This window comes from Acomys russatus, chromosome 9 (assembly GCF_903995435.1).
Source record: "Acomys russatus chromosome 9, mAcoRus1.1, whole genome shotgun sequence".
Taxonomy (NCBI): Eukaryota; Metazoa; Chordata; class Mammalia; order Rodentia; family Muridae; genus Acomys; species Acomys russatus.
Window position 1 is genome coordinate 48897398 of NC_067145.1, and position 19760 is coordinate 48917157.

At 39.6% G+C, this 19760-nt stretch overlaps 1 protein-coding gene across 1 annotated transcript in view; it reads right to left on the bottom strand.

Annotated features, from left to right (window-relative positions):
- The window catches only part of Mrc1 (mannose receptor C-type 1), a 103318-nt gene that overhangs the window by 33462 nt on the left and 50096 nt on the right, over positions 1-19760 (bottom strand). Inside the window, 7 exon segments of the mRNA XM_051151288.1 lie at positions 769-917; positions 4540-4655; positions 7611-7721; positions 9210-9367; positions 12717-12902; positions 16041-16187; positions 19214-19327. Coding sequence (XP_051007245.1) covers positions 769-917; positions 4540-4655; positions 7611-7721; positions 9210-9367; positions 12717-12902; positions 16041-16187; positions 19214-19327 — 981 coding nt within the window.

Below are 19760 nucleotides of genomic sequence, written 5' to 3' on the forward strand. Positions count from 1 at the left end.
GGCGCACGCCTTTAATCCCAGCACTCGGGAGGCAGAGGCAGGCGGATCGCTGTGAGTTCGAGGCCAGCCTGGTCTACAAAGTGAGTCCATGATGGCCAAGGCTACACAGAGAAACCCTGTCTCGAAAAAACCAAAAAAAAAAAAAAAAAGAAAGAAAGAAAGAAAACCAGTCAAAATACCAGGGCAGTTGGTTGGTTTAAACCAGATACCCTCAGACTTGCTTACTAGCTGGGTTAGCATAAATCTAAGCTTGGACATTTCTAGTCCTACAAGTCCTGAGTTCCAAGTTCCAAATCTTTTAAATAAAGGTCCGTATTTCTCCCTGGCCATTCTTAGAAGAATAAATTAAAATGCAAGCAATGTAAAGGGTTAGCGATAAAGACACATGGAAGACACTGGAGCAATGACTCCCCACTAATGCTCTCCTTGGTCTGCCATTCCAGAATGTTACTATTCATATTCAGCCCCAGGGAAAAGTTTGCCACCTGCTTCCTATAGAGTCTTAAGTTTTCAGAAATCAGGCCAACATCTGTGAGTACTTGGACTGTTGCTTCTTTTCCGATATACCAGTACCAAACCCATGTTCTCTTCCTTTTTTTCCCCCCATAGAATATTGCAAGATCCATAGGAGGGAGAGGGGAGAAGAAATTTAAAGATGACCAAAACACAACTGAGTTCCATGGTGCATTTGGAAAGGTCCATGGAGGAAATGAACGACAGGCTTGGCTGACGGGGTGAGGGAAGGCTCTGAGCACAGCACACGCATACCTGGCATGTCGGCATTCCAGTGTGTGAACTGCACCTGCTCTTCCACAGTCCATTGAAAAGTCCCTTTGTTTTGAACGTCTGAAAGTCCTGTCCAAAAATATTTTTCAGGCCTCAATCCAACCAAACTAGTCAGGAATGCTTGTTCATATCTTCAAAAAAATTAAATTCAACTAAACTTTAGAAACAAGTATGCAATCTTCTTAAGTGATCAACATGAAAAGCATTTCGATTGTATGCCTGAGGTATGATTTAATCAGTAATTCAAACATCTTGCATTACTATTCCGCAGTCCTTTCTTCTAGATTCTAACATTCTCTCTTAGTTGGAGAAAGCATCTCATAGATCCAGGAAGCCAAGGAAACTTAGAAAGCTTAGGAGGTTTATGAAACTTACAAGACTCACAGGGGCTGTCCCTGGGATTATAGAAGCAATAAATAATTGCTGAGGAGAAGAGTCTGCTTTGGAGCTACCTATAAATTGATCAAGGAGTGTCAGGGATGCAGCCTCCGTGAGTTAGCATGCATGTTGCACTGGTTTTTCCATGAGGGAGCTGCCATTAAGTCACTCATGCCCGTCATGCCCGTATATGTAACCTTGTATCCACACTTCTCCTGTAAGCCACTCCATAAACTCACCTATTCACCAAGTTGGACCTGGGATGGAATCATTTCATTGATGATCTGAAGTGAATAGACATTCCATAACTTTCCAGAGAAAGTCACACAATAATCATAGTTTTATGTCATTGAAATTATAATATTTTTCACTAAGGAAATGTAAGCTTATGAAGAAAAAAATACCATCTAGCTGAGTGGATATACCCACTCAAATCACTCTTCTCTGGTTCTTATATAGGCCTCTCTAGCTTTCACAAAATTTAAGAGAATTTTGAAAATGCAGAAGAGAGGACTACAGTTTTGTTTTGTTTTGTTTTGTTTTTTGACACTACCAGTTCACTTTTCTCATCCTGCTCAATTCTTGATTACAAGGGCGGAGGGTAGTAGGGTTATCAAGGAGAATCACCAATTGGGACCATCACATTTATTTCCCCTTCACTTTGATAGGCAAGGCAACAATAGCTAAAAAGCCTGTAACAATGCAGGCAACTCTGGCAGATTTGTCTCTGAAAAGACAAGCTCGGTTTTCAGGAACATAGACAGCCAAAGAGAGAACAGAAAGCACTGCAGACAGTGGTGCAAGCATCAGATTGAACCAAAGCTGGAATAATGCCAGATGCCTAGCTACAGCAAATGAAACACTCTAAGGACAACTTACTTTTTAAGACACGAAAAGCAAATTTAATGACAGTTTGTGGGTTTCTACCTACAAACAGCACTAAGAATACAAGAAGAGCAATTCTTTTCTTGTACGTGAGTCTTTAATCAACCAAGCACAGTGCAGGCCAAATGTGTCCCCATGGGAATTAAAACACCTTCTGGGTCTTGAGAAAAGGTGTATCTGTATTCTTGCGGTCAGATGTCTATATCAGCATCTCATTGCTATGAGAGGAACATACAGGGTGAAACCCAATCCTCTGATATCTATTTTTATGATGGGATTTTTAGTATCAGCAGGACTCTGTGGGTTTTTAGTCTGCCTTGAAGCAATAAAACTCCAGTAACTTAAATTTTTTTGAAGTTTCTTGAGTGTGTAACTAAAGCTTTGCAAAGAGTAAGTAAAAAAAGAAGTAAATAAATCTCTCTGGCTGTTTCATGTTTCTTCCTGCTGTATGTAGTTTATTTTATTTATGTGTAATAACATAAATGTATATGTTAAAAAAATAAACATAATTTTTAAAATGGAAAAAGAAAGAGGTAATAAATCTCAAAGATGGAAAGGACATCAGAGGTTAAAGTTACATTTTATAAAAATCCTCTTATTTTCTGTTTGATTTTCTTGGCCTATCAATCTTTAGCCAAGCCAAGCAAAACTTAATTGATTAATTAATTAGTTAACTAAAATAAAAGAATGATAGAAAGAATGGGTAGAATATTTTCACATATTGTGATACATATTTCAGAAGTTGGGATCGTAATTTTGGGCCTCTAATTCTGACTTGCCTTTTTTAATAGTAGGTGATAAGACCTACCCTATCAATCCTAGTGGTCTATATGCCACACCATAGAAGGAAGAAGGCTGCACTGAGAGGCACAGAAGAATCCTGACAGGTGCCATGTTTCCCGGCTCAGTCTACTAGCAGGCATACTCAAGCCATGGGGTCTCTATAACAGCTCATAGTGTTCAGAAAGCTTCTACATGGTTGAGCAGGTACTGACTTTTGGAGGGTGGCGGGACAGTAGAGAAGATGGAATTTCCATGCATCTTCTCTTCCACTTCACCCTACATGTCCCTGTGTCTCTTCGTGTGGATCTTCCCCCCTGCTCTCTCTCTCTCTGTGTAAGTGTGTGTCTGTCTGTCTATCTGTCTCTGTCTCTGTCTGTGTGTGTGTGTGTGTGTGTTTGTGTGTGTCTGTCTATCTGTCTGTCTGTCTCTGTCTCTGTGTGTGTGTGTGTGTCTGTCTGTCTGTCTACCTGTCTGTCTCTGCCTCTCCCTCTCCCTCTCTCTCTCTCTCTCTCTCTCTCTCTTTTTCTCTCTCTCTCTCGTGTGTGTGTGTGTGTGTGTGTGTGTGTGTGTGTGTGTGTGTGTGTGTGTTTGAGTTGGGTCTCTCACTGAACCTGGAGGTCACTAATTCTTCTAGGCTGTCTGGCCAATAACCTTTAGGGAGCCTCCTCTGTCTGCTTCCCTAGAGCGAGGATGACAGATGTATACTACAAGGTCTGGCTTTTTTACCTGGGTTCTAGAGGTCCAAACACAAGTCCTCAAGCTTGTGTGACAAGTTCTATATTTGCTGTGCCCTTTCCCCTGACCCTCTCATGATAGCTGTTAAGGGAATCAGGAAAAGTAAGTGCTTCCCAGAGTTCTCTGAGTTGTTCAAGCAAATGAAGGGAACCCAGCATGGGGCTGTAGGGATGCCTTGTCATAGCTGCCCATTCAGAAATGTAGGCAAAACAGCTTAGGGCTTGCAGCTGGACTTGGTCTTAGTGAATTATAACACATAGGACCTAACCCTACCTGCGGGACCTGTTGACACTGCAAGGCAGATAGTGTAGAAATTGAATTCAATTCGGGACTCCTGGGCTGGGGGGTCAACTAAAGAATTGCTTGCTGGGTGGTGGGGGAAGTCTTGATACCTTTGAAATTACAGAATTGATTTGAGTTGTTGAGTGTGCATTAGAAAAAAATGTGCATGTGGGCTGGTCTTGGCACAGTCAGTCCTCTCTGCTCCTCTTTGCCATAGAGTGCATGGTAAAAGTACAAAATGGGATAGCAAGCAGACAAATCATATTCTTTTCTCTTTAAAATTTGGCAGCTAAAGGATTAGAAAACACTAGATCTGTAACATACATTCAACAGGTGGGCCATAAATTGATGCTAGCTGTGGTGTCTCACATCTTTAATCCCAGATCTTTGTGAGTTCAAGGCCAGTCTGATGTATATAGCAAGTTCAGGCCAGCCAGGGCTACATTGTAAAACCTTGTCTTAAACATAATGTTTTAAGTACACAGATACATAAAAGTAACAAGGTAATTTTACAATGTCTTCAACTGAGCCTCCAAGTAAGAATATTTTAAACACTCTCACTTTATAAAGCAAGACTCAAGATCATTTGTAATCTACTTCAAAACCTACAGCGTGTTATTTCAAAGATCATTTTTTTTTACACTTTTATTATTTGACTTATCTTAAAATAAGTTTAAAATAGTTACATACCTGTCTTCAACCGTGGTTAAGTAGGCTTTCTCATTTGTGCATGTTTGGTTTGCAACAGCAAATGTTGAAAGGGTGTGTCCGATCAAGTAGCAGTAAAAGCCATGCCTTTTCCAGCCCTATGAATGCCATCAAGTAACAAACACATGAGAGGATTATCAGGTATATTTGTTAGGAAATATTTTTAAAGTGATTCCATCATGCAATACAGTTGATGAACAGGAGTGTGCAGAGAACACAAGTCAGAGTGCTATTAAATGCAGTAGAACTTGTTTATGTGTGTCCCTTGTTCCTCCCATGACAAATACTGGCACTCGGTGCCAAGAAGCATGTCTCCTTGTATTCTGACGCATCGTCTAAGGGACACTACGTGTGCAGTGGCCCCCGAAGAAACTGAAAAATACAGTTCAAGATTCATTCTACATGAGATAATCCCAGAAAATAACTTGAGCAACTGTAACCTTAGATGCGCACTGATGTCAAAGGTAGCTGACGACCATACAAGTGTCGCCTAGCCACCAGAGAATAGACTTAAAATTCAGCCAACATGACTGAACCGCATTCTTTTCCCACATTTCAGATACACAAAACATTACATAACATCATGCAAATAAAAATTTAAATTCCAGGGAAGAATTGGAGAGGAGGAGAGGAATTCTGCGGGTACACAAAGCAAGTTGAAAGCTAAACTTGCTGGCGGCCAGGAGTATAACAAATGCAGACTGAGGTCTGGGGTCAGGGTTCTCCTGTCAACACACAGCACAGTGTTTGCCTTTCTTCTATGGCAAGAGAAAGAGAACCTTCTAGCCACACAACTCTATGCTAACAGGCCTGTTATCTGCTTGGTGTGTGAATTCCAGAAAAGAGTCTTAAGTTTCAACATAAATGCCATCCAGGTACGCCTGTAATGCCAGCGCTGGGGAAACTAAAAAGTTAGATAGCAGGACCTTGTCAAAAAAACAAAACAAAACCAAAGGTAGGTGACTGCATCTCAGTAGTAGAGTTTTCACAGATGTGGGTTTAAATCCAATACTACAAAAGTCAATCAATCAATTGCCATGTCTGTGCTCCAGATAGGGTCTCGTTCCAACTTTACTCTGTAAACACTGTTTGAGGATCCATGACCAAATGACAATGTAATATTTTGTCTCCACAAAGAGAACCTCTTAGATATTCTAAAAACAATACCAAACCACATAATAGAGAAAATTTTGACAAACCAGGCCATAGATGGAGAGAGATTCAGATGACCACTAACTGACAAACAAAAATTATGAGCCACGTGAGAAAGTGTCTTGTTTTTGGTGAGAATCACTGAGTTCAAACAACAGAACAATCAGAAAACTGCATTATACAAATAACCCTGCTTGAGATGATTTAGCAATCAGAGATAAAATAAAGACCAAACTATGGAAGGTTTGAACCAAAACAGAACTTCTAGAAGAGAAAAAAATACATAAAGAAATGAAGTTAAAAATACAACAATCAGATTGAATACAATAACTAGGGTTTTGGAATTAGTAAACTGGATGAAGGGATGGGGAGAGGAAAGGAAGCTGAACATAATCTTAGGAAAATATAAACACTGGGACTACAGATAAAGTGCTTCTTGAGCAAGTGTGAGGAGCACAGTTCAAAGTCCCACAATCTATGCAGAAGCTGGGCAGCCAATACTCAACCCAACACTCAAGAGGCAGAGACACGGAAGCCTCCAGTAAAGAGGACTAGTGAGAATAGCCAAAATTAGTGACCTCAGGTACAATCAGAGACCTTGACTCTGTAAATAAAAATGAAGGGCAATGAAGCAAGACACTCAGCACTAAGTTACACACATGTATGTGCAGACACACACACAAACACATGTATGTACATATGTACAAACACCAGCACACACATGTTCATCCACATAAACACATACATAAACCAAAAGAAAAGAAATCTTTATAAATTCTCTGGATGCAATATTAGGAAGAATTTTGACCACTGTTAAGACCCTTCATACATCTCTCACATGCTGTGATTGTTCTATCTGAAGTTTGTCTTTACAGCTCATTTGCCCTATACCAAGTTACATGTCATAAATTCTTGCTTTGCAGTGTTTGTTATCAGATGATGTAACCACAGCCTAGTACTAAAATGTTATGAAAAGATCATTAGTTTTCACTTTGCCCTGAATTTAGGAGAAGTGAGAAAACACAAAAGAGGAAGAGCAGACAGGAAAACATTAACCATAAGCCTACACAGCTATTTTTGTAGTTTCTTTATGCTTTTAGAGATCATTTATAATATACTTTATTTTAGCTTCCTAGAACTCTCTGTGTGTGTCTGTGTTTCTGTGTCAGCCACTGTCTCTGTGTGTCTGCCACTCTGTGTGTCTCTATCTACATATAATTTATCAATCTACCTATTTTATATATATATATATATATACACACACACACATATATATAATCTATCTATCTACCATCTATCTATCTGTTATCTATCTATCTCTCTGTTTGTCTCTCTCCATAGCTAAGGCTCTTACACCATGGGTTTGCATGATTTTATTTAACTGCGTTACTCAACAAAGTTGAAGACTAAGTGCCCTGAATCTTACTGTGGTGATGTCCTAAATAGCTTCCCCTACTGGAAGAAGATGATCCAAAGCAATGCAAATAGGAAAGTGGTCAAGAATGGCTCACTATCAGCATGTCAGCATTTGAAATTATTCACTGGAAATGTTTTTAACTCTCCATAGGATTCATTCCTACACAGCACCTTTTCCCGGAGTCTCCCGGAGTCTTTGTCTCATCACCCACCCCTGGTTTCTTTCAGTTCTTTATTGTATGCCCTGTTCTCTTTTCAGGTCTCCCAATATCCTAAACAGAGCCACGGAGTAAGTTCACCTGCTCATTAACCAGAGACTGCCCAAGAAGACTCCAAGAAGAACGGGAGTATCAGACACAGTAAGACACTGGATATTGACACAGTTGAAACATTAGCCTTTGATGATAAGTAAGCACTGTCTCATAGAAAACAAAGTCCGCTGTGCCAAGTGGCCATCTTAATCATTGTGCGTAGTCTGTACTCACTTTCCGGCAGCCTCTTTCTGCCTCCTCTGGTGGCGGAGCATGGGTTTGTGATGTCATCTTACAGATGTAACCCAGCGGTTCCTCACAGGCTCTATCTGCCCAGTACCCATCCTACAGAGAAAAAAAAAACTAAATGATTATCTGTTTTAGGACCTTGGTGCATTTGTTTCCTACTGGTTGCTGGACCCAGAGGAAGCTAGCACCTACAAACAAATGGTGAAATCATGTCTTACATGTTAGCAGCATATTTGGCTCTAATTATACACATGTAAAGAGATTGTAAGTCTAATATGGTTCGTAATCTCGAACATTCAAAGCCACTATGTGGAGGGAGCTAAAGAAAAAGTTTCAGTTCTAACAGGTCCTCATCACAAGATGCTGATGGTTCATATGTAGCCTCCTCCTGGTCTTCAAGTTACTTAAGTGCATATAACCCATGCAAGAAAACATCCTTCCCCAACCAACCAAGCTTAAAAGCAAACCTGAACCTGAAGTCTTCCTACTCCCTGGCTGATGAGGTGCTTGGGAATCAAGGTCAACCCTTCCACCTTGTGTAAGAGATTATCTGTTCCTACTTCCTTGGACACATCAAGTTAAGATCTCCTCCTCTTTCCTTTATTGATAAATATTTTTGAAGAATTTTATATATTACCCTTCTCTAATTATTCATCTCTAGCTCACCACAATCCAGTTCCCAGCCCTACAGCCTTCTATAAACTACAGATTTTTTCCTTCTGCTAATAAGACAATATCACCCTTGTTTCTTGAGCCTCAACACTTACTCTCCTACGCATCCATCTTCCTTTCACTCCTGAATGTTACTCTCTGGCTTCTCCCATCCACACTTTGGGGAGATCACATCTACTCTGTTCTCAAGATTCTAACTAATTCTGATAATTTTAAATAATGAAACTAGTAGGTAACATTTATTAACAATTCATTTGGGTCAGGAGCTGTCCATATGCATAAACCTTTTAAATCTTCAGTTCCACATATGAGATGGAGGGAGGGAGTTATACAGCAAGGCCCATATCTATCATTTATTAACAGAAAAAAATTTATGGGTTACTGAAATCAAATTTAAGACATGGAATAAATCATTTAATACAAGGCCTGCATGTAAACTGAAAAATCAAATGTGGCTCCTCATCTATAGATTCTACGGTGAAACTCAAAATAGAACCAACTAGCTCTACGTTTTCTACTCAGAGCAACCAGTAGAAAAATATAACCAAAGCTTTGAGTTGTTAGACCAAATCATATACGTACAAATGTACATACACACACATATATAAATATATACATAAATATGTTCTACATGGTTCTGTATATACATGCACAACATGGGCACATAAATGCATATATTTCAGAAGTCAGCAGAGTGATAGTATTAGCTATCAGCTAATACTACCTTTTAGCCAACGTTTATATTACCTCACAGTCTTCTTCACTTTGTTAGTGAGACACTCAGGAAACTGAATATAAATTTTGGTACAACATGAATCTATATCAACAACAGAAGCAATCTCAACAGATAATAATCAAGGCAGAGAAAGGAGGTTCCCAGCAGCATTGTTAGGCACCAACAGCGCACCTCACCTCGCCTTTCATCACCACACAGTCCTCCTGCCTGTTGTTTTCATGGCTTGGCTCTCCACGAAGCCATTTAGTGAATGTCACTGGGGTCCCATCGCTCCACTCAAAGAACATTTGAATCTTGATGTCATTTAAACCAATCCATAACTCATCAGTTTTCTCTATACAGGAAGAAAAACACCTAAGTAGTTTATGTATGGCTTTACAGAAGCAATATATAAATATAATAGTAGTACACTTCCCAAAGGTCAGGAAGGTATCAGAAAAGAGAGTACTGGGATTATCCACTCGGCAATGCTTCCTTGATCCTATAGAACTATCATAAGATAATCTTCTACATGCAATAGGTACAGATCAACTACATATTATGACATCCACTTTAGGCTATTTGTTTTCTTTTCATTGTAAATGTATCTGTATTTTTTAGTTACAATATTATATCTTAAGTGAGTTATAGAAATGAAGTGAGCAACTCCAATCTTGTGAATCTATGTTATTGTTACAAATAACATATTTCTAGAATAATAGATAGATAGATAGATAGATAGATAGATAGATAGATAGATGGTTAATAGTCACCAATAGTCAAATATATAATGGAACTAATCTGTAGTGACTGAAGATGCTGTTTCATGGCTACAAATTATAAAAATCCAATGCTATGCAATTCAATATTTGTTTAATTTGCCTAACTGAGAATGGCACTGTAGGCTTTGGTTCCAGTCTTTGAATGGTAAAAGACAATGATTCCGAAGAATTATAACAATGGCATTTGGTAGAAAATGAGGAAAACTTCCTGCAAGAATTTCCTAAATGGCTGCTTTTCTTCCTCCTGAGAGTTGTCAATCAATTTCAGTTTTGGGGAAGTCCTCAAGTGGCCTTGTGCCAGCTCCAGCAGATGTTTCCAGCATCCTGAAGCCTAGGGACGGTGCCAGGATGGGCCCCTCTTCCTTTCACTTGAGTTGGCAGATCATGAGCTTTTGAGTAACAAACACAGACTTCAAAGAGGCCTCACATACCTTCAAAAACTTTAGGATAAAGACTAATGTAAAATTATATGTGAGTTTTCTGTGTATATTATCTCTAATTTATTTTTATTAGTTTACAAAGAATTGGGCTTTATTATGGTGTTCCCACATATATTTTTTTCTGACTAAAATGTTTTCCTGTTAGATATCTTGCAATTCTACTAATATTCTACACACACACACACACACACACGTTTATATTGTTAAATTTTCATTTTCATAAACAAGTTAAGGAAATTGTGTGAACTGGTACTCTTTCCTTGCACACTCAGGCTTGAGGTTATCTACTTTGTACTTTATTTCCATGGCTAACATCAGAGTTTCTAGCTCATCTAACTAAAATAGTTTTCTGAAAAGTTTTTATTAAGAAGCAATAATCTCAGTTTTCTACTTTACTTTTATTAAGATTACTTTGTTCTGCTAAATAAGAAAATATTGTACTAAAATATTATAAATGATATAGTTTAAATACTTTATTTTTTAAGCTTTTTTTTTCTTGTATATGACTCTTCTTTTTTCTGCTTGTATGTCTGTGTACTGGGTGAATGCAGTGCCCACTGAGGGCAGAACAGGGCGTCAGACCCTCTGGAACTGGTATTACGAATGGTTGTGAGATGCCATCTGTGTGATGTGAACCAAGCACAAGTCCTCTGCAAGAGTCGTAAGTGCTACCAGCTGAGTAAGTTCTCCAGTCCCCTCATTCATTTGTTCCCAGGCTGAATTGAAATGAAACCTTGGTCATGCACCTTCCACAGGTAATCATGGCAATAAACATCCTTGGTTCTGCTGTAGCTGTATCATGTCATAGAGAGTAGGATGGACAGTATTCTGGCATCCTAAGTGAGCTTCTTCCAGCACTGGTCCATTGGCAAGCTTCCCAACAGGGCATGATGAGCTTGACAGTGTTACTTAGATACTTTCATTGTACTTACAACTCCATCACTTAATCTGAGTTTCCCAGGCTAGGTGAGCACAGAATAATTAAGACATTCTTTATGAGCTGCAAGGAGTGTGTGTGTGTGTGTGTGTGTGTGTGTGTGTGTGTGTGTGTGTGCGCACATACCCATGTATGTAGAGGCTAGAGGACAACCTCAAACCTTACAGGCTCCAACAGTTAACTTGCCAAGTGTGCCAGGCTGAGTGCTCAGTGACCATTGGGGATTGTCATGTCTCCATCTACCCACTACCAACAAACATTTAAAGAATAGTAATAAAACAAAAAACAAACTGAGAGGGAACAAAATAAACAAACAGAAGAAAAATAGCCAAAGGAAAAACACAAGAAGCACCCCAGCTTTATGTTGATTCTGGGAATCCTCCTCATTTTAAGACCTATGGGGCTGTATCCCTCGCCCTGTAGAGCCTCAAGACCACATTCAGTCAGGTACTCAGAGGCAAACGATTCCCACTGGATCCTGGCGCTAGACCAAGAGTGTCTGCAAGCCTTTGCTATCTTTCTCCGCTCCTCCTATCTTTCTTTCCTCATGCATTTATTAAATGTCTTTTCCTGCCCTGAACCCTGGTAAGTTTTCAGGCAACGCGGGTCAGGAAGTGAGGCCCTCCATCACCACCATTCATTTCCTCTTGTTTTGCTGTGTGAAAATTAGGAACAGCTGCAGCTGCTCAGCAGCCCCCATCAGCGAGAGATGGAACTGAGCATCCCTCAGTCAGCATGTCCTGCAGGGACCCGGCTTTCTGCCTCTGGGGTTGCTTTCCCTCAGAGCAGGCACCCCCAGACCAATCTCGTCATCCGGCTTCATATTTATGGTTTTGTACATTCTCCAGCTCATCTTAAAAGTATATGCCTAAAACTGAGATATAAATTTCTTTCAAAGGTTTAGGACAGCACATTTTTATAGTCACTCACTTCTTACTCTGTGTGATACCACAGTTGAAAGAAAGAAAGAAAGAAAGAAAGAAAGAGAAGAAAGAAAGAAAGAAGAAAAAGAAAGAAAGAAAGAAAGAAAAGAAAGAAAAGAAAAGAAAGAGAAAAAGAAAGAAAGAAAAAAGAGAAGAAAAGAAAGAAAGAGAGAAGAAGAAAGAAAGAGAAGAAAGAAAGAAAGAAGAAAAGAAAAAAAAGAAGAAAAAGAAAGAAAGAAAGAAAGAAAATCCCAAGTGTGAAGCAATTCATTTACAGATGGTTTTTGTGAGCTATAATATTGGACTTACCAAAAACAAATAAACAAACACATGTGCACACATAATTCCAAATTTTACATTGTGGCCAAGTTAAACACAGACATCCTCAAATCTAGATATGTGGGAAAATAATATTGAAAACCACCCATAAATTAAAAATACTTAATTTCTTAATCTTAATGATACAATTATTTAAACTACTATATAGTCTTTGTTGGTGGAAGTAACATTTACTTAATATCAACGTAGATTAATTAAACTGAACATTTATAATTATATTTTCCAGGTATGGGTGGAGAGGAGGCAGCCGAGGTGAGCTTAGTGTCAAGGGGAAGTTTCTCACCATATCCTAGCTGCGAGAAGATGAAGTCAAACTCCTCGATGCTGTGGATACTTGCCAGGTCGCCGCCTTCCTTCCGACAGGCTTGCAAGGCATATCTCTGGATCTTCTTCTCCTCCCTGTAGATCCTGTAGCATTGGCCTGCATAGGGCCACCACTGACTAGGGCAGCCAGTAGGTATATCAGTTTCTAGGGAAAAAAGTTTAGAAAGCATTTGAAAGAAGGTTTTTTTTGTTTTGTTTTGTTTTGTTTCATTTTTTTGTTTTTTTAATTTGCAACATTTCCACTGGGAGTTTGACTGTAGTCCAGTGAGTATATGGGCAACACAAATTGAACTTGGTGCAGCCTTTCTTTCTTTGGAGGGGAAGACACAGGGTGGAAGGGTAGACCTGGGGGAAACAGGAAGCTGGTGTGATCATAGTGTACTCTATAAAACTCCCAACTAATCAGTAAAATTATTATGTTGGAAAAATAAAATGAAGTCAAGGGCTGATGAACCAAGTACATTGTTAGTGTATATGTGAGGCCCTGGGTTCAAACCCCTGAACCATTAATTAATTAGAAGACAGAGAGATCTGTTTTATAAATCTGGACCTACAACAAGACCACCAACAGATCATCTAATTTTATCTGTCTTATCATCCTCAAACCTGAACCAAGCATCTTCGATGTACTGTTTCAGTGTGGGAAGCCTGAAGCCTAATATATAATCTATCCTCTAAAATACTGCAATACACCTTGTCCTCATGGACACTAAGGAAACTGTCATACACTGGAGAAAGAGCAGTATTCCTAATGGAGGCAGGAGACAATATTAAGACGGCAGTAGGCTAGGTGTGGACATGAGTGAGGGTCACCAAGGAACTTGTGCAATCATCATGCCATGAGCTGCCACTTGCGCCTCTGAACTGACCCAATACCAATTATTCACTCCCAAAACATGCCCAAAACATGACTGTGTCCACGAAAGCAATTTAGGGTCAGAAACTTTTTGAGCAAAACTTGAATTTGCCACAAGGGGGTTTTAAGCAAGCATATAAATCAAAGTAGCCGTGTGTGTGTGTGTGTGTGTGTGTGTGTGTGTGTGTAACAGAAACCATAATAATACTAAATTACCCTGTCACTACATCTTGAACTGCACTTATAGAATACAAGCCATGCAAAATCATTATTATGTAAGTAAACCAGTGTTAAGAGTCTTCATTGTTTCTATGAGAAGTTGTGGTCAAATGTCATAACCTTGGTTACATGTCGTAAAAACTTTAATAGGAATGAGCTATGGAGAGCTATAGTGAAGATGTCTGAAAGGAAAGACACTCTCTTCTTCACAAGATGCCCTTGGACCGGGCATGGGCCCAGGCACACAGTAAGAGTAGTGAGTGTTGGTTGCAAAAAAAAAAAAGTGATATTATATTCAACACACAGAAGCTTCTTTTTGCTGTTTCACAGATGCCATTTACACATAACCTGTAATGTTGGGTCAGTTTATATATTTAAGATGGATATTATGTGTTCTCAAATGTGCTGCTTCACTTGATACTTAATACTGGTCCCTTTGGTCACACTCTCACTTGGGTGGGGAGGAGAAGGATGAGACAGTCTGAGGGTGGCCTTGAACTCCTGTTATTTCTGTGCACTCTCCCAGTTGACTCTTTCATCATTCTTTGAAAGAATGAATCTTGTTTCTCCTTAAAAGCAGAGACTACATGAACCCTCTTTAAGCACAGGCAAAATTGGAGAAAGTTCTAATTTGCGATGCCCTAAGATGTACTGCTGTAAAACAGGTTCAGATTTAAAAACTTTCCTCCCTTAGTACAGTCTCAATTCTTGTTTCTTTCAGGGGTTGCCAAAAAGTTAGAAGAAAGAAAGGGAGGGAGGGAGAAAGGGAGAGAGGGACAGAGGGAGGAAAGAGGAGAGAGAAGAAGAAAAAGAAAAGTTAGCATGGATCTGAAGCCCTCTTGTGGGATGTTTTAATTTTCCTGTCTAGGAAACTGAAAATAATTGCAGGCACAGCTGAAGCCTTCAAAAACTTAACAGATGCGCCTGAAAAACATTTTAAAACATACCTCATGTGGCTCTAGCTCAATGGTAGAATGCTTGTCTATCATGCATGAGGCTCTGTGATCAATGGCCAGAAGAGTAGAACACACAAAAAGTTTGAGAGCAGGAAATAGCCAATCCAAGTGAAATGAAGGGGAATCCCTTGGGACCTGCACAAAAGACCCCTTCTTCTTCCGGAGGACCAGCACTGTGCATAGTGTAGCTAGCAATGTAAGCCATAAGCATCATTTTAGACTTTCTACTAGTCATAGTCGCTTAAAGTGAAGCAAGACAATGTTAATAATATAACTTCGCTTGGTATATTCAAAATATTAGCATTTTGACACACGATTGACTAAAATGAGGTAGTCCATTTATTACATGCTAAGTTTTGGAAACCCAACGTATATTTACACCTGCAGCATACCTCAGTTCACACTAAATACACTGCATTCAACCAAAGGCCAAATGGTTAATAGCTACAAGGCCACATATTATGTCTCTGGAGAACTGTGGACACACAGGCAGTATGGCAAGGACTGAAGGGTGCAAGATTGGATTCCTGCCAAGACGGGTCACCAATCAGGAATGCTACAAGTTTTTCACATGTGAAGTGAGGAAGGGGGTTGGTTTTTCCAGACAGGGTTTCTCTGTGCATCCCTGACTGTCCTGGAACTCTAGAACCACCTGCCTCTGACTCCTGAGTGCTGGGATTAAAGGCGTGTGCCAGCGCACATAGAAAAATGTCACAGATTTAAATCTCTGCTTAGGGAGTATATGCATACAGTGGAGTAGTTGTGACAGTGTAAAAATGGGAAGGCTAGTGTTGAGTGTAACTGAGCAGGTGAAGCCGGGCAAGGGTGGATTTAATACAAGATTGATGTATGAATGAGATTTTTCAGGAAGAAGAGTTACCAACATTCATATTTTACAAATGAGGAACTTAAAACTGGTAGATTAAGCAATAAGGCCAAACAATAGAATTCTGCCTTTCATTCCAGAGAAATTTAAAATTAACTTTTCTCTACTTCCCCAAAGTGGCAACTGCAGGTCTGAAGGAGAACCATATGAACTCTTCCAAGAAAAATGTAGCCATCCCTTCTGCACTAGCCATAGAAGAGACAAGTTGCAAACATGGTTGGGTCTAGAGAGCTTGATAAATATCATTATATTTACCTATAAATAATCAACGGACTCTCTAGAACCATTCCATGCATTTTGGTTGTGACGTTTTATGTATCTTTACTTTCTAATACACTATACATTTGATCAAAGAGATCCACTTACCTGAGGGAATGATAAATGGGTTCAGGGTGTTGTTGCCCTTTTTACAGATGTAGCCCAGCTTCTGAGAACACTCCAGATTCTCCCACTTTGCATTCTTCCCGGGGTTTAGTGACACGCAGCTCTTCCCCGGTTCCGGTGATGGACTTCCTTCAAGCAAATTGCAGAGTTAAAGTGGGCCCACCAGCTTCTCAGCTGTGGATGGCTTCTGCCTGCCAACTGACACACCTTACGACGGCGTCCTCGGGATTTAATGGATGCCCATCCTGTCTTTTGCTACACATTCACAAACAAATATTTACTGAGTGCAAAGCAAAAGGCATGGTGGGTATCAATTAGGTTCCTTGTTGCCAGCTTATCCAAGGCATAAAATGTTGATTACACAGTAGAGTGGTTTGAAATAACCACCCCCAACAATGGATAACATTAGACCTTGAACTTTAAACTGCTACGATGATGGGTGATATCAGGTGTCACATAGAATGAATGACTAAATAAGAGGAGTGTATGCTGCTCCAAGATGCCCGTATTAGCATTGTTAATGGAAACCAACCAAACAAATAAACAAAACTTAACTGAAGTTAACTTAAAAAAAAATAGGCCAGGTGACTTCTCTGAACCTTTACCAATCAGAGAGAGGAGACCAAAGTTAAAGATAATGAAAGGGAAAAACACAAGGAAAGAGATCTGGAAGCCAATGTGCCACACCCACCAAACTAAGAGTCTTAGTGTATTCAGTTGAATTCATTGAAGAAAATCTTTTGGAGATCTCCTCATTTATTTCTTACAGGAAGCTGGTTAAAGAACCAGACTAGGTTGCAATGGACATATGCATCCATCCCTACATCCTCCGATGTATCATTTGTCTACTACAATGGATACATGTCCTATTATGCATTCACCTAAGTTAACCCTCAAATTATTTCAGTGAGATATAAGACTACAAGGGGCTGGCTATTAAACTTTGTATACAGTTCTATAGTAGAGAAAATGGTCTGCTTTATTCTTGCAATACTTTTAATCACTACAAGGAAGAATGAACCATAGTCGATTAACAAGTAGTTTGGCATTGTCTGAAGCATCTGAGCCCAGCTGTGATGTCCCAACTTCCCTTGAGCACAAGAACAGCAGACAAATGATATCTTCACTTAAGAAAAAGGATGTCTATAGTCACATGCAATGACAGTTACTTCCCGTATTCCAGAAGAAAAGAAAACCTTATCATTTCAAGACTCAAGTCATGGGACTGGGGATAGCACAAAAATAGATTAATCAGTCATGATTTCTAGTATTAAACAATTCAAACAATAGCCCTGTGTTCATCCTGCACAAGAGAATACATTAAGATTGGAATTTCACAATAAGTGTGTGTGTGTGTGTGTGTGTGTGTGTGTGTATGAGAGAGAGAGAGAGAGAGAGAGAGAGAGAGAGAGAGAGAGAGAGAGAGAGAGAGAGAGATATATCCTGAAGTAAGGCATGGCCATCCACACTTGTGATAGCTCCTAACACTCAGAAGGCAGAAACACAAGCATCAGTTGTTTGAGATAACCAGGCAATAGAGCAAAGCCAGGATGAGAGTGGAGTTGTGGAGAGAGGAGGAGGGGAAGGAGAAAGTAGAGGAAAGGGAGGAAGGAAGGGAAAACCTCAGCTTTTCAAATGCCATCTCAATAGTGTCTACAGTAAAGCCGAAAAAGACATAACTAATGTACTCCCCTTCTTTCCTTCTCCATGACAGACATCACTAATCAATTACTGTACTCTTCTACAATAAACCAGGCTTGGTAGTGTGCTGCAGTTAGAGAGGCTGACAACACATGCATGCTCCTACACAACAGATGAAAACACTTCAGAACTGATCTTTATGTATCTCTGAAGAATTGCTTCATATGTACAAGTTACATACAGCAATCAGTTTCCTTTTGTGTTCGGTCAACTTGCATATTATGACAACATGGAAGTGATCCAGCCACTCTATTTTCTAACTTCCAGATAATCAGAACTGCTGAAGAGTATCCCCTGATCCAACCGTGTATTGTCAATAAAATCGTAGATAAGTGTTTATGCTAGTATAGAATTTTTTTTTTTCGAGACAGGGTTTCTCTGTGTAGCCTTGACCATCCTGGACTCACTTTGTAGACCAGGCTGGTCTCGAACTCACAGCGATCTGCCTGCCTCTGCCTCCCAAGTGCTGGGATTAAAGGCGTGCGCCACCACGCCCGGCAGTTAGTATAGAATTTTATCCTCTGTGGTTGTGATAGTATTTTAATCCAATCCTATTATATTATAAACAGCACAGAACAGTATTATCATCAGCTTTAAGATCATGGTAATATTAAAAATATCTCATGACCCAAGATAATGAGAAATTCACCAACCCAGAACATTAAGTTCTCTTAAATTCATACTGTATACTTGTAGATATTTCTAGACACAAACGTATTTGTGTAGCCTGGCCTCAGGTCACAGGACTGAAATTCCAGATGCTCAGGAGGCTGAGATAGAAGGGTCCCAAGTCCAGTGTCTCCCTGGAGTAGAGTATATTCAAGACCAGCATATGTAATGCAGTGAGAATGTCTCAAAATTAAATGTATACAGAGGAGTGAGGACACAGCTCAGGGCTTGTCTAACATGCACAAAGCCCTAAGCTCCATCCTTAGTGCCACCTCAAATGTGTAAGATCATTGATGTCTGTACAGCATTGTAAATATCAGAACTATGTGTATATTATATATAAGCACTTTTTAATGGAATTTTAAAAATTCAGGTAGGACAAGATAATCATCAAATTCAGGGAGGACAATGGCCACTTCAAAAGGGAAGCACTTAAATTTTACAGTAGTTGCTGGATAATCTTTTCAAGCACAATGACAATGTTGATACAGCACAAATACATATTGATAGTGATAATTCTATTATCTTTACTCAATTGTTATCTTTAAATTGTTTTAAATATAAAAACCTTAACAAATAAAGCCACTTGGAGAGTATAGACATCAAACAGAACACATCCTGACTGTTGCAATTATCCTGGGAGACAAGTAAACCAGGTTGCAGATTTCAAAGCATGATGGGAAATGAGCTATGTTCCATTAAGTCTCTTTGAAGTCTCAGTGTAATGTGAGGAAGATATCCCGATGAATTACACTCAAGCTTAAGTGTACCAGGCTTAAGCTTACCTGGTAGCCAGTTCAGATACCGGAACGGGCTGCCTCCACTCCACTGCCAACCACTGCTGAAGCTCAAACTGTTGAGCCCGATCCAAAGTCCCGAGCTCAAGGAACTGGTCAGTCCTATAAGGAAGAAGCCAAATACAAGCACAAAACAGGTATTCAGAAATTATAGTGTAGTTAAATCCAGAATTAGATATGTCCATCCAAATTGTAAGAGAAGGTGCTGGAGAGATGGTTCAGTGGTTAAGGGCACTTACTGCTCTTTCAGGGGACCCTTATTAGGGTTCCCAGCACTCATGCTGAGTGCCTCACAACCATCTGTAACTCCTGCTCCAGGAGACCCAATGCCTTCTGGACTCCAAATGCACTCATACACAGAAATGTTTAAATCAAATCTGTTTCTTAAATATGAGGGAAGCAGTGATTAACATTGCTAAAACTTTCCCTAATAATCTAAAACAACTAGAGCCACGACCTGCACTGGCAGCTACAGAAAAGCTAGTGTGGCTCTGGATAAAGTTCCTGTGCAATGTAATTATTGTAGCACTGTCTT